General features: G+C 51.9%; 2 protein-coding genes across 4 annotated transcripts; one reads left to right on the top strand and one right to left on the bottom strand.

The window, feature by feature from the left end:
• Positions 1 to 215: 215 nt before the first annotated feature.
• IFT20 (intraflagellar transport 20) lies at positions 216 to 2,238 on the bottom strand. Its single transcript, XM_064394266.1, has 4 exons — positions 1,986 to 2,238; positions 1,694 to 1,779; positions 1,038 to 1,141; positions 216 to 620 (listed from the first exon to the last, which is right to left on the bottom strand). Exons 1-4 carry the CDS (start codon positions 2,110 to 2,112, stop codon positions 539 to 541), a joined length of 399 nt encoding a protein of 132 aa, XP_064250336.1. The 5' UTR covers positions 2,113 to 2,238; the 3' UTR covers positions 216 to 538.
• Positions 2,207 to 12,136, top strand: TNFAIP1 (TNF alpha induced protein 1). Of its 3 annotated transcripts, XM_064394264.1 has the most exons (8): positions 2,207 to 2,348; positions 2,822 to 2,993; positions 3,577 to 4,075; positions 5,533 to 5,702; positions 6,375 to 6,464; positions 6,551 to 6,603; positions 7,197 to 7,392; positions 7,731 to 12,136. In XM_064394264.1, exons 3-8 carry the CDS (start codon positions 3,859 to 3,861, stop codon positions 7,947 to 7,949), a joined length of 945 nt encoding a protein of 314 aa, XP_064250334.1. In that variant the 5' UTR covers positions 2,207 to 2,348; positions 2,822 to 2,993; positions 3,577 to 3,858; the 3' UTR covers positions 7,950 to 12,136. The 3 variants fall into 3 exon arrangements, with proteins under 3 accessions (XP_064250334.1, XP_064250332.1, XP_064250333.1); XM_064394262.1 differs by lacking the exon at positions 2,822 to 2,993 and having other exon boundaries at positions 2,218 to 2,348; XM_064394263.1 differs by lacking the exon at positions 2,207 to 2,348 and having other exon boundaries at positions 2,669 to 2,993.
• Positions 12,137 to 12,716: the final 580 nt, after the last annotated feature.

The following is a 12,716-nucleotide window of genomic DNA, read 5'->3' as shown; positions in this document are numbered from 1 at the left end:
GGAACAGTTCAAAGTTCTTAATTCTCATGTAGTTTCTGCTTTTTTTTGAATCTGTAATTGGTCCATTCTGGAAATCATACATTTCTGTCTTTTTTTTTATAATTCTATAGAAAAAGGAACATAGGCAGATATAGATCCAATATTGCTGCTTGTGTGTAAACCTTTACACTGAAAAATAACAGAGGAGGAGCAACTAATTCTGGTACAGCCAGACAGTCTGAGAATAATAATTTATTTTGTGATTTCTATGAAAGAGCTGTAGAGTTCAAAAAGCGACACAACAAAGCACCAGTAGCATTAATTCAACTGCAATTTGAATTAGAACTAGTGACTGTACAAAACTGGTATAAAATCAAAGGCCAGAACAGTCTGTGCAGCTGTCAGCCCTTATTGCCATGGTACACTCAGACCGAGGCACAGCCCCTCCATTGTCCAAACCATCTGCACTCCTGCACAGTGGAAATTGCATATTTCTGAAATTCTCAAGGTTCTGGAATGGTCAAGTATCCACGTGAGCTGGTTTTTATCTCAAAATCCTCTACTTCTGGAAGATGAACTGGTCGATGAATTCGTTCTGGTCCGCTTCGATTTTGCAGAGAGTCTCGTACTCGATCCGGTACCTGCGAGACAAACAGAGGGTCCAGGGCCCCCGTGTGGGGTGGGTCAGGGCAGCCCCCGGAGCTGGGCTACCTGAGAGAGCAGCTGGGCCACCTGTGAGTCACCTGTACGCAGCAGGTGCCGGAGTCCCACAGAGCAGCTCCTTATCAGCCGCACCCGATCTGGTGCAGGTGTCGGAGCTCTGCGCTGCCCCAGCCCGTGCTGTCAGCCCTGCAGTGCTCAGGGGTGAGCCTTCTTTGGCTCCCTGCACGCCCCGAAGGTCACTCCTGTGGCATTGCTCCCATGTGCTCCTCACACCTTTGATGCAGGTGGGGCTGTCTGAACCAGCCAAGGGTCCCACAGCACAGGCAGGCAGCCCTGTGCCCACCCTGAGCCCTCCCAGCCTGCACAACATCCCAGAGCATGAACACAAAACTCACCTTTCCAGCTGCATCTTCTTCTCAGCTATCAAAGCCTGGAGCTGCTGCTCCTGAGCCTCTCTCTGCTTTGCAATGGATTTCAGCAGGTTCCGTGCCCCGATGGCCTGGCAGGACAGGGCAGGGATGTGTGCAGGGGTTTTGGTTACTCCTCTAGCCCCTTCCCTCCCAGCAGGCTGACTGTGAGGCATTTCAGCAATAAGGGAGGGTGATGCTGTGCTCCCGAGGGGTTGCTGGGGCTGGGCAGGGCGAGGCCTCGGGGCTTCAGTGACTCCTCTGGACCCACAGACTGGGCACTGCTCCTGCAGCCAGACAAGCCCGGGCTGCCAGAGGCCTCTCCTGCCCCTGGAGGGCAAGTTCTACCGGGATAGTGATTTGATAGTGATAAAAAACACACGTTCTGTTTCTGTGCAGAAATACAGACAGGCAGGGACAGCAGGACTGGTTCACGTGTGAGCAACGTGACGCTGCCATAAGTTTCACTAATTCATTATTATTGATTAATATTATCATTAATATAAATTTAAAAGGCCCAGTTAATCCCAGGGGAATGCCAGCAGGACGCTGACAGAATCGTTGCTTCTGCTGATAAGAGAGGGAGGGAGAGAGGCCCACACAGGCCAGTGCACACCAGCAGCGAGGAATTCACTGCACAGTACCTTCATCTTCTCGCTTTCCACAGCTTTGGCCAGTTGGTCAACGAGCTCAATCAAGCTGCCCACTATGTTCTGAAATTCTGCTGTTTCTGTAAAGAAAAAAATCGTCAAGCGACACCCAGAACTTCCCTAAAGAGATCGAATGCTCCTGCTTTGCCGTGTAGTTTTTAGGTGCCACTGTAGGTTTAGAGTTTACAGTAAACAGGCCCGCTTTAGGATTGGGGCGGAACCAGACGCAAGGGGCGAGAGAAGGCCCGGCGCGGCCCGGCCCGGCCCGGCCCGGCGCGGCACTCACTGTCCACGAAGGCCCGGCACTGCTCGCGGAGCTGCGCCGTCTGCGCCGCCACCTCGGGCTCCAGCACCCGCAGCTTGTTCAGCTCGTCAAAGTGCAGCCCCGCCGCGCCCAGCGCCGCCTGCGCCATCGCCGGGGCGCCGAGCCGAGCCGAGCCGAGCCGAGCCGAGCTGAGCCGAGCCGAGCCGAGCGGAACGGAACGGAACGGAACGGAACGGAGCGGAACGGAACGGAACGGGGCCTCAGCCGGCACCGCCCGGCCCGGCCCCGCCTCCGCCAGCGCTGCGCCCGCCGGGAGCCGGGGAAGCCCTTCCGGGCCGGCGGATCCCGGGCCGGGCCGGGCCGGGCTGAGGGCGGTGGCGGCGGGTGAGTGAGGGAGAGCGGCCGGGCGGTGTGAGGGGCCGGGCCGTGTGAGGGGCCGGGCCGAGCCGTGCCGAGCCGTTCCCGGGGGCTCCGGCGGAGCGGGGCCGTGCCCGTCCCGGGGCAGGCCCGGGGCAGGCCCGCTCGGTGTGACCCGCGCGGGGCCGGGCCCTGCCCGCGATGGGCGGCGGGGCGGGTTCCCGCTGTGCCCCGTACCCTCGGGTTCCCGCTGTGCCCGCTACCCTCGGGTTCCCGTTCTGCCCGGTACCCTCGGGTTCCCGTTCGGCCCCGGTAGCCTCGCATTCCTCCGTGGGGCTCGCTCCTTGTCCCGGCCGTGCGGAGCCGGGCGGGTCCCGTTGCGGGGCCTTTGTTCCGCAGCCCGCCGTGCCTCCCACACGGGCAGGAAGGCACGCGAAGGGATGTGGGGAGTTTTCGGTCGTGTCAAAAGCCGTAATTAAAGATCTCGTGGCTGTTTACAGCGGAGGCTCGCAGCTCCTCTGTTGCGCTGGCTGCGCAGGGGCTCTGGCTGCTTTGCTCGTGTTTAGCTTCGTTCTGCGGTCAGAGCGGTGAGAAACTGCCTGGAGGGACGGAACTGACCCGAGCTCTGCTGAGGAGCGAGGTGGGACAGGCTGGATTCCTGGCTCCTCACAGGTTCGCTCTGGCTGCTGTTACAAACATGCCACTCTTCTAAAAAGGGAGTTTTGAGGGTTTAAAGCAAGGCAGGACATCAGTGACAGTGGGGTACGGGGTGGGGAGCCTTGTTTGTTTTCTTTTCAAATTAGCTCTGTGTTCACTGGTTGGGGCTCCAGGATAGATGCAGGAGAGTTTTGAATGAAAGGAGTTACCACAAAATAGAACCGTGTGATCCATCTTGTCAGTGTTGAGGCATGTGAAGAGACATCTGTCTCCAGTTTAAAGTGAAACCACTGTCAACAAACCCCCCTCAGGGGGATGCACACACACCCCGGCTGAGGGAGAGGCAGGAAGCTCTTCCAGGGCATTTCAGCTGGGCTCAGGGAGAGTTGGGTTCTGTTGGGGAGCCGAGGGGGAGCTGAGTTCCAGCAGTGCCGTGTGGTGTTTGCAGCGTTGGCTGGAAACAACAGGAAGTCGGAGGAGTTTCACGTGCCTCAGGAGTGTGACACAGCCTTGGCTGCATCAATTGTCTGAAAAACGGCTAAATCGTGTTCTGCCAGGATGTGTGTAGCTGTGTCCTTAGGAAGTGTCTCTTCCGCAGGGCGACATCCCCGTCTGTGTGCGGAGTGGCCGTGGGGCTCCGTGCTGACCGTGCTGACTCCACACTGTGCTGGCCCCTGGCCGGGCTGACCCCGACCCCTGGCGTGCTGACCACTGACCCCTGGCCGGGCTGCCCCTGGCCGTGCTGGCCCCTGGCGTGCTGGCCCCTCGGTGATGCCGGCCCCTGCCCCGCTGTCCCGGCCCGCTGAGGCGTGAGGGCGGCACCACGGCGGGGCCGGCCCGGCCCACGCGCTGCAGGGTGGTCATCTACCTCCAGAAGGACATGTCGGGGGACACGTGCCTGGGCAGCGCCCTGTGCCCGGCCGCGGGACACAAGCCCAAGGCCGGCGGGCTGAAGGGCAGCAGCCTGGGGAACAAGTACGTGCGGCTCAACGTCGGGGGCTCCCTGTACTACACCACGGTGCAGGTGCTCACCAGGCACGACACCATGCTCAAGGCCATGTTCAGCGGCAGGATGGAGGTGCTCACCGACAAGGAAGGTAAGGGCATGGCTTTTGTTGCTGGCAGGTTTGTAAAACAGCTGGGGTTTGGCGGTGGTTTTACTCCGTTAAGGTTGTAGAGGGTGATATGTGCCAAAATAACTGGGAACATTAGGCAGCCAAGTCCTGTTGGTGCTAGCAATTCTTTGGCTTTATAGAAATACCTGGTTTTGTTACCCAAATGAACTGGGGAAGGACTGGGCTCTTTCCTGCCCTTGCAGCTGGTGAGCGGGTTGGTGGTGGTGTTGTAAAGACTGAACAGGCAGTCTGTGGTTGTCATTTCTGCCACACCGAGCACTGGCATTATTCAAACCACGCACGTAAGGAGGGACATGCAGTTTTCAGCTTTGAGGCTCAGAATAGCCTGCCTTGCTTTGTTGGGAAGTCTTTTTTTTTTTTTCCCTTTTCCTGAGCAGCATGTTTCAGTTGTGGCTCATGGTGCCATGGCAGCATTTAGGGATCAGTCAGGCAGTGTGTCACCTCCAGCTGGACACAGGATATTTTAAATCCCTGATACATTATAAAGGGCAGAACAGGCAATTTTGTGTAAGAGCCTCAGCCTGGATGGAATATGAGAGTCATGTTCTGATAGCTCCAGCTGGAGAGTCCAGCAGGGGTTTAGCTTACTTTCCTAGGTTGTTTTCTGTACCTAGATTCCAAAATAAGATTTTTTTTCCTGCCTTCCACATTATGGGAAAGGGTTTGGCACTGTACTAAGCCTTGTGCGTGAGTGCATCCTACACTGCTATTGTTTGGCAGCAGTCAGACATCCTGTTTCCTTAGGGAATGTGACTTCAGGGATTTTGTAAAATTGCAAGAATTTGTCCATTTGATACTGTTTCCTCTGCTTCATCCCCTCTGTGCTTCCTCCTGCTCTGTCTGTCCTGTTCTTTGCTCCTGTCTGGGGACTAGAACAGCTTTTCCCCCACACTGGGTTTTCTGGGCTGATCTGCCTTTTAGCATCTTCAGAACATTTCTCTCTCTTTTTAACTCCAAACAGCAGCGACAGATGTGTTTGGAAAATTGCCAAATCCTCCTTGTTAGGCCACGGAACTTACCCATATCTATTTGTTGCAATCATTGGTGAATTCTCTTTTCTAGTCCCTCCTTGGCTCTCAGAAGTTTCTGACTGCCCAGCATCACAGTGTAGCACTGCAGTTGGGTTCCTGCAGCCATCTCAGTGCATTGTGCTGGAAGCTGAGTGTTTTTAGCTTGGGGCTTTGCTTTTGGGGTGCTGGAAAGCAGTGGGAACATCTGGGCAGTACCAGGGGGGTCCACTGTCAGGTTCTGTTCTGGAACCAGCTTCAGTTTGCTCAAAGGCATAGGGACTTCCTCTGGGTGAAATGGGACAAGTGTCCTGAGCAGCATCAGGAAACCTCAGTGTTGTTTAACCTCTCCAGGGAGCTTTTTCTTGCCTCTTGTGTTGAGGTGACTGAAATGTGTTGGTTGTTTTTCAGGCTGGATCCTTATAGACCGTTGTGGGAAGCACTTTGGAACAATTTTAAACTATCTCAGAGATGACACGATTGCACTTCCAAAACACAGGCAGGAGATCAAAGCGTTGATGGCAGAAGCCAAATACTATCTCATCCAGGGCTTAGTGGACATGTGCCAAGCAGCCCTGCAGGTAAGAACAGAACTGTCCTGTGAAGTGTTTCATGGGTGTTTTGCTTATAAAATTTACTTAAGACAATGACAACTTGAGATATTATTTCATGGCCTTAGAGATGGCAACAAATCTGATGTGTACAAGGCATTTTTAAAGTACGATTTAGTAAATAGGTGGTGAGGGATCTGGGGACACAGCCTGTGCTGCCCCAGGGATCTGGGGACACGGCCTGTCCTGCCCACACTTGGGTTTTGCTCTGTGTCCCTGAGGGCTGGCTCATGTTGGTGGCATCCTCTTCTGCCAAGTGTTCAGTTCACAGTGGCTGATGCTCTTCTGTGCAGTGGTTTGAGTTGATTAAAACCAGTGCAGACTCCTATCCTTTTCTTCAAGAAAGGATGAACTATTAAACCCACTTAAACCAAGTATGACTAGACCTTGTCCTCGCTGTAGCTGAGGACATCCACCTGCATCCCAATATTTCAATTAGTGCTGCCTTCCGGGCATGAGAAATCTGTGCTGTGATTCTGGGTTGCAGATCAAGGTGAGCTGTGTGGTTACTGTAGCAACCCAGCTCTTTTCCTGTGCATCACAGCGTTTGGGAACATGGCTGGAGGGGCTGAAGGAGGCAGCAGCAGTGTCAGCTTTAGCATTCCTTTCTTATTTCCTCTCTTTCTTCTTTCATTAAAACAGGACAAGAAGGACTTGTATGAACCTGTCTGCAGCATCCCTATTATCACCTCTCCGAAAGAAGAGGAGAGACTGATAGAGTCATCAATGAAAGTAACTGCTCTTTTCAACTGTGGATTTATGCTAAATGTATTGGAACACAGAACTTACCTTGTCCTCTTTTGTCTCACTCCCAACAGCCTGTTGTTAAACTGCTGTATAATAGAAGCAACAATAAATACTCCTACACCAGGTATGTCCCTTCTTTTTTCCCCTCAATTTAGTGGAAAAGTTGCTTTTTTGACTATGGGAGTGGAAGATGATGATGAATGATCTAACTTCACTTCTTTTGGTTTGTTTTGGGTTTTGACAACTGTGTCTTGCTTTGAAAAGAAATTAGAGCCTTACATTGCGTGTCTGTCAATAAAACTTACTTTTTTAAATAATGTCTTCATGCTGGCAGTGTGTCTGTGGTGTGCAGGATGCAGAGCACATGGCCCTTCCAGCACACACCGACTCTGGGCTTCTGCTGTCATCAAGCCAGAGAACTTCAGCGAAGTGGGGTTTGATCATCTCGAGCGTGGATAGTTGATGTAATGGTTTGGGCCTTTGTGCTGTCCTTATTAATTGTGTAAGTTGACCTCTAAAGGCTGCTGTGTTTGCTCATGGGGTCAGAGCAGTGTATTTGTATCTGAAACGGGCCATTACCCCTCTTTTCTTGGCAGCATGCGGCAGTGAGTCACTACTTATTTGTATTCTGCAGTTGGATCAGTGCTGAAAGCTGGCGGAACAGGCAGAGATGGCTGCTTGAAAAGCCCTGTTCCTGCTTTTGTTGCTGTGTTTCAGTAACTCTGATGACAACTTGCTGAAGAACATCGAGCTGTTTGACAAGCTGTCCCTGCGCTTCAACGGCAGAGTGCTGTTCATCAAGGACGTCATCGGGGACGAGATCTGCTGCTGGTCCTTCTACGGGCAGGGCCGCAAGCTGGCCGAGGTGTGCTGCACCTCCATCGTCTACGCCACCGAGAAGAAGCAAACCAAGGTAATGGGGCTTCACCCGCGGAGCTGTACCCTGTGCTGTGGGTTAGAAACAGTTGTGATTAGCTTCAGGAGTCTGCAGAGCTGCTCTGACTTCAGGAGTTAACTTTGAATTTGCAGTGGTGCAGCTGAGGTTACCAGGGTCCAATGTTAAGAATCAGAGACACCATATTCCCTTCTAGAGCAATCTGAAAGATTAGGTGAGGGAGGTAACCCTCTACCAGAAACTCTTTACTCCTTATAAAGTGTGGGTTTCTGGCTCAGTCCCTTTTCACGTGCGGGGGTGCGTTCCAGTTGTTGTCCTGGGTGGGTGAGGAACAGGACCCGCGCTGTCCTTTGCAGGTTGAATTCCCCGAGGCGCGGATCTACGAGGAGACGCTGAACGTGCTGCTGTACGAGACGCCCCGGGTCCCAGATAACTCTCTGCTGGAGGCCACGAGCCGCAGCCGCAGCCAGGCCTCGCACAGCGAGGACGACGAGGCCTTGGAGCTGCGCGACCGCGTGCGCCGCATCCACGTCAAGAGATACAGCACCTACGACGACCGCCAGCTCGGCCACTAGCTGGGCTGTGGGCTGTGTGCTGTGTGCTGTGTGCTGTGTCCCTCTGCAGGGCTCCAGCCCACACCCAGCTCGGGCAGCAGGCAGGGATCCCCTGGACATCCATCCTCGCCCCCGGGAAAGCGAGCGGGGATTTGGGCGCACAAAGCAGCGCTAAAGGCCGAGGGCCTGCAGAACTGAGGTGTGAGTTGTGCACCTTGTGCTTCACCTGCAGGCTGGCCCCTCTTCCTGCAGGGCAGGGCCATGTGGGACGCTGGTTCTCGGTTTGTGGTTGCTCTTCCCTGTCTCACCACGTGCCAGTTTCCCCGTGCTGGGAGCAGCACTGCTCTTCCTCAGTGAGGTGGGGCGGTTTGAAAAGCTCTTTCCAGACAGCTCTCCTTTCAGGGCCTTGTACAATGGAACTTGCAGTTATTAAATCAAGATACTGAAGAGGGAACTTGAATGTGGCTGCCCTTGGCAGACCTGCAGGGGATAACCCCCAGGAGAAACGTTTGGCTGGCCAGTCAGCTGCACCTGTGCTCTCCCCCCGTCCCCAGAACACCTCCCTGTCCTGTGTTCCAGGGTAGTGTCTTTAAAACTCACTGATTCCAAGGCAAGCTCTTCCAAAGTGGTAAGAATCAAGTCATCAGCCTCTCCATGAGAAAAATGGAAGTCTCTGGAAATGTAAATGTGTAGGTAATGACTTGTCCTGGGAGAGGGGGAAACGGGTGTGGTGAGGGAAGAAACCTGAAATAAGCCAACTTGAGCAGATTGTGGCACTGCTGCCCTGGTTGAAGCTGGTCACTGTGAAATCCTGTTTATATAAACAAGAGCAATCTGGGGAATTGGTTTTATATTCTTTTCTTCCTGTGGCCTAAACGTGCTATTTAACTTTAAATTTCTCAAGCAGTGGGGGGAAAATTGCAGTGGCTGGAGAAGTACAGGCTAAACAGTGTTTTCTAAGGCTAGAACATGGGAATTCAAGTTCTGTGTCCTGAATCCTTTCTAGAGGGTAGAAGTTGAAGCAGAAAAACAGCTGTGAAAACACTGTTCTAGCATGGAACTGCGAGAGGCTTTGGGCACAGGAGAGAGGTGGCTTATACTGGATTTTAAACTGAAATAATCACTTTTATTACGAGTGCTTGGCTGGGTGCTGATTGTACAGGGCACTTCAGCAGGTGGGAGTCAAGTCTGCTCTGAACATTTGTAAATTTCTGGAAATTTTCTGGAAACAGTTTCAAGTTCAGTATGAAAAGCCATTGTTGTATTTTTAAACCTTTGTTTGTATGTTTTAGCTGTAGGTAGCAGTTTTGCCACCGTCATGGTTATTCCTGCTGGCTGCCCACTGGGAGCCAGGGATATTTTGGGTATATTCCACAGCTGCCTTTGTGTTCCCATGTCATACTTGGTCACAAAGCTCCAGATTCCACAATGGGCAGTCCTGAACTGCTTTGGCCAGTGCCAAATCCACCTGTAAGGTTTAAAGAAAATTACTGCAAAAGAAAATAATCCCAACTTAATGCAGGGAGTTCATAAGGAGAATTGAGGTGTAGATGGTTTTGGAGTAATAGAAGCAGGGGAGGGAGCAAAAGATTATTTAGGTTTTTGAAAACTAAATTTTTGTGGGTTAGTAAGAAAACACTAACAGCCTTTTAGGATTTTCTTGCCTCTACATGTGGCAGGATTCACTTCATTCTCCTCACATTCAGGAAGCAGCATTGCACAGGGATGCACCTCCTTCTTGTGAAAGGCCTCTTGAAATCTCTAATAATCCCAGCAACCTCTTTTGTATTTCTTTCTGTAAGTTTTTGTTTTCCAGCTGGTTATTCTGTTGTGCCAGGGAAATACAGCTGTTGAGATTTAGTTTCAACAAAGATTTCTGTGGTATTTCTCTCTAATTCTGCTAGAGTGTGATGTGGATTTTTAAAATTTTTTCCCTCCACTGATGCTATTTAATTAGAAGGCACCAGCAGAGGCTGTAGTGATGGGGTCTTTGTGCTGCATTTAATAGCTTCAAGTTATTATCCTGTGCTTTTTCCGTCTTGTAACAAAGACTGACGCCATTTAAAAAACACGTGGCACTTCTGTTTCTTGGCAAATTATTTATATTATTTTTCTTCTTATTACTATCATAGTGAATGTTAACAGAGTAAGTGATGAGCCTTGAAAAACTGTTTAAATGAAGTTATAAGCAGAAAAATGTCATATTTGCTTTTGTTTTTTCTGGGGAGGCCAGGTGGGAAGGAGTGTGTGAAAGGGAATGTCAGATCCGTGTGCTACTCCAGAGGCTTTCTGTGCTCACAGGATTCATTGACAAAATGGATCCAACTTGTGAATTGTTACACTGTTAGAAGCAGAGAAAAGCCTGTGTTTTGGTTTAGTTTTCCTTTCCCTATCTCCCACAGCCAACAAGTAGTATTAATTTCTGATTTGAATTTAGATTAATTAACCTGGGAAGCAAACAGTGTTGAGACCATCTGGGCTGTGAGAATCTTTTACCACGTGCAAAGGATCTTCTTGGTGTTTGTGGCGTGTGGAGTATCAGTAGGAACTGCCAGCAGTTAAGCACATTTGAAGTACGTGCAGATATTCTTTTCATGTCACTGTGGGTTCTCCTGTTGGTCTGGAGCTGCTCCTGCAGGTTGTGTCACTGAATCCCCCTTGCCCAAAGTCAGGCCCTGCTCCAGTCTCTGTCCCACCAGGTTCTGATCATTTCGAGTACTGGAGCTGAGATGTAACACATGCTTTGTAGTCTCACCTTAATCAATCTTTACGTAATTGAAGGCTATTAATTATTGTGACAGGAATGTTCTGGACATTCTAGAAGATGAGCACAGTGTAGTGCAGAAGCAGCAGTGAGCAGGATGACACAGTCTAAGGCAGCACTGGTGGGTTTGCAGTGAGTTCTCCAAGGATCTCTGCTCAAATTAAGCTCAAATTAAGCCCAGATTAAGACAATACAGGTTTCTAATTACATGTGTTTGTGTGCAAGTTGAGGCTTGTACTGGCTTCCACCAGACCATCACCAGTGGGTGCATGAAAGGAGTGCCCAGGAATTTGGAGTAGCCTTTGGGAGGAAAAAGAGCCTTTTTGCCCCACTTGCAGGGTGTGAGCTGTAACCACAATAGCTGTCATTCTTACAGGACTCGCTGCCCTCTTCACTCCTCAGTTTAGTCAGAGCTTTGTGCGTTGGGGCAGCGCCCTGGCAGGTGCAGGGGGAGTGGCAGCCCTTGGGTGCCAGCCGTGCCCAGCGCTGTGCCAGGGCCCCGGGCTGTTTCCAGGGGCTGCCAGTGCCCTGCCAGCAGCCCTGTGCAGGAGGGAGGCTGGCTGCAGGCTGGCTGCAGGGCAGGAGCCCAGGCTGGGTTCTTGGGGCAGCAGGCTCACAGGAGAGCTCTGCAGGGCTCAGCGCCCTCACAAGAACCACTGCTTCACCTGCACCTTGACATTTTGTGCTTTGGCCAGGAGACATTTATCCTGCTGCAGTGTTCCACTCCAGTGACTTCTTTTGCACCTCTTGGTTAAAACAGAAAACGAGTGATGGGCAGGGAGGGGGTTGGAGGGGCCGTGCTGTGACTGGGAGCTGTGTTTGAGTGGGCTTTGCTTACTGCAGGCTTGGTTGGATTTTGTTCCTCTCGAGGTTTTTCATTTTCAGCCAGAATTCTCTCCAGGCACTACTGGAGACACACCTGAGCTGGATGGGTCTGCCCAGCAGCCCTGCCTTGCACAGGGAGGTTGTGTTGTGACAATCCTTGGCCCCCACAGCCCCTTCCCCAGCTGTGGACAGCTGTGCCTGCAGGAGGGTCCTGCTCAGCTCTGCCCTCCTCTGGGACAGGGGCAGGCTCTGCTTTCTGCAGGTGTGCCACTTCTGCTCATCCAGTGAAGACCCTCCCCTACCTCACAGGTGCCTGACACTTCATTTGTTCCTTGAGAGTAAAGGCTTCTTTTGGATTTCTATGATATTTTATATCCAGAGGATAACAATTATGATTGCTGATCTTGTTTAAACTGGCATTCTGGGATCAAGTTATTTTCTTAGAGATTCAGTCTTTGTTTTATTTTCATGTCTAACTTTTAAGGGTCAATTTTACAGACAGAGTACCTAGTTAATGCGGTAATTAATCAATTATCTGTTGATTAAAGTGTTTCACCAGTGCATTAAAAGAAAACAGAACACTAATTTTTAATAAAGTATTATATTTTGTCTTCTGTGATTTTTCTCTGACATCATAACTCTTTATTGGTAGTGTGGGTCTCTGGGTCCCATTGAGGATTTGGGGCTGGCAGCAGAGCGGGGGATCCGTGTCCTGCCTGCTCCGTGTCCTGCTGTCCCAGTGTTCCTCTGTCCCTTGTCCCCTCTGTCCCCCTTGTCCCGCTCTCCCCCCCCACCCCGGTCCCCCTGTCCTTTGTCCCCTCTGTCTCTCTGTCCCTTGTCCCACTGTCCCTTGTCCCTCTCTCCCCTTGTCCCTTGTCTCGGTGTCCCCCCTGTCCCCCCTGTCCCTGTCCCTCCTGTCCCACATCCTCCTGTCCCTCTGTCCCCCCTTTCCCCTGTGCCCTCTGTTCCCCTTGTCCCCTCTGTCCCTCTGTCCCCAGTCCCTCTCTCCCGGTATCCCTTGTCCATCTGTCCCTCTATCCCTTGTCCCCCTGTCCCTCTGTCTCTGTCCCTTGTCCCTCTCTTCTGCTGTCCCCCCGTCCCTCTGTCCTGGTGTCCCCTCTGTCCCTTGTCCCTCTGTCCCCCCTGTCCCTCTGTCCCAGTCTTCCTGTCCCTCTGTGTCCCCCTGTCCCTCTGTCCCT

This window comes from Passer domesticus, chromosome 19 (assembly GCF_036417665.1).
Source record: "Passer domesticus isolate bPasDom1 chromosome 19, bPasDom1.hap1, whole genome shotgun sequence".
Taxonomy (NCBI): Eukaryota; Metazoa; Chordata; class Aves; order Passeriformes; family Passeridae; genus Passer; species Passer domesticus.
This window is presented reverse-complemented; position numbering and strand designations above follow the sequence as displayed.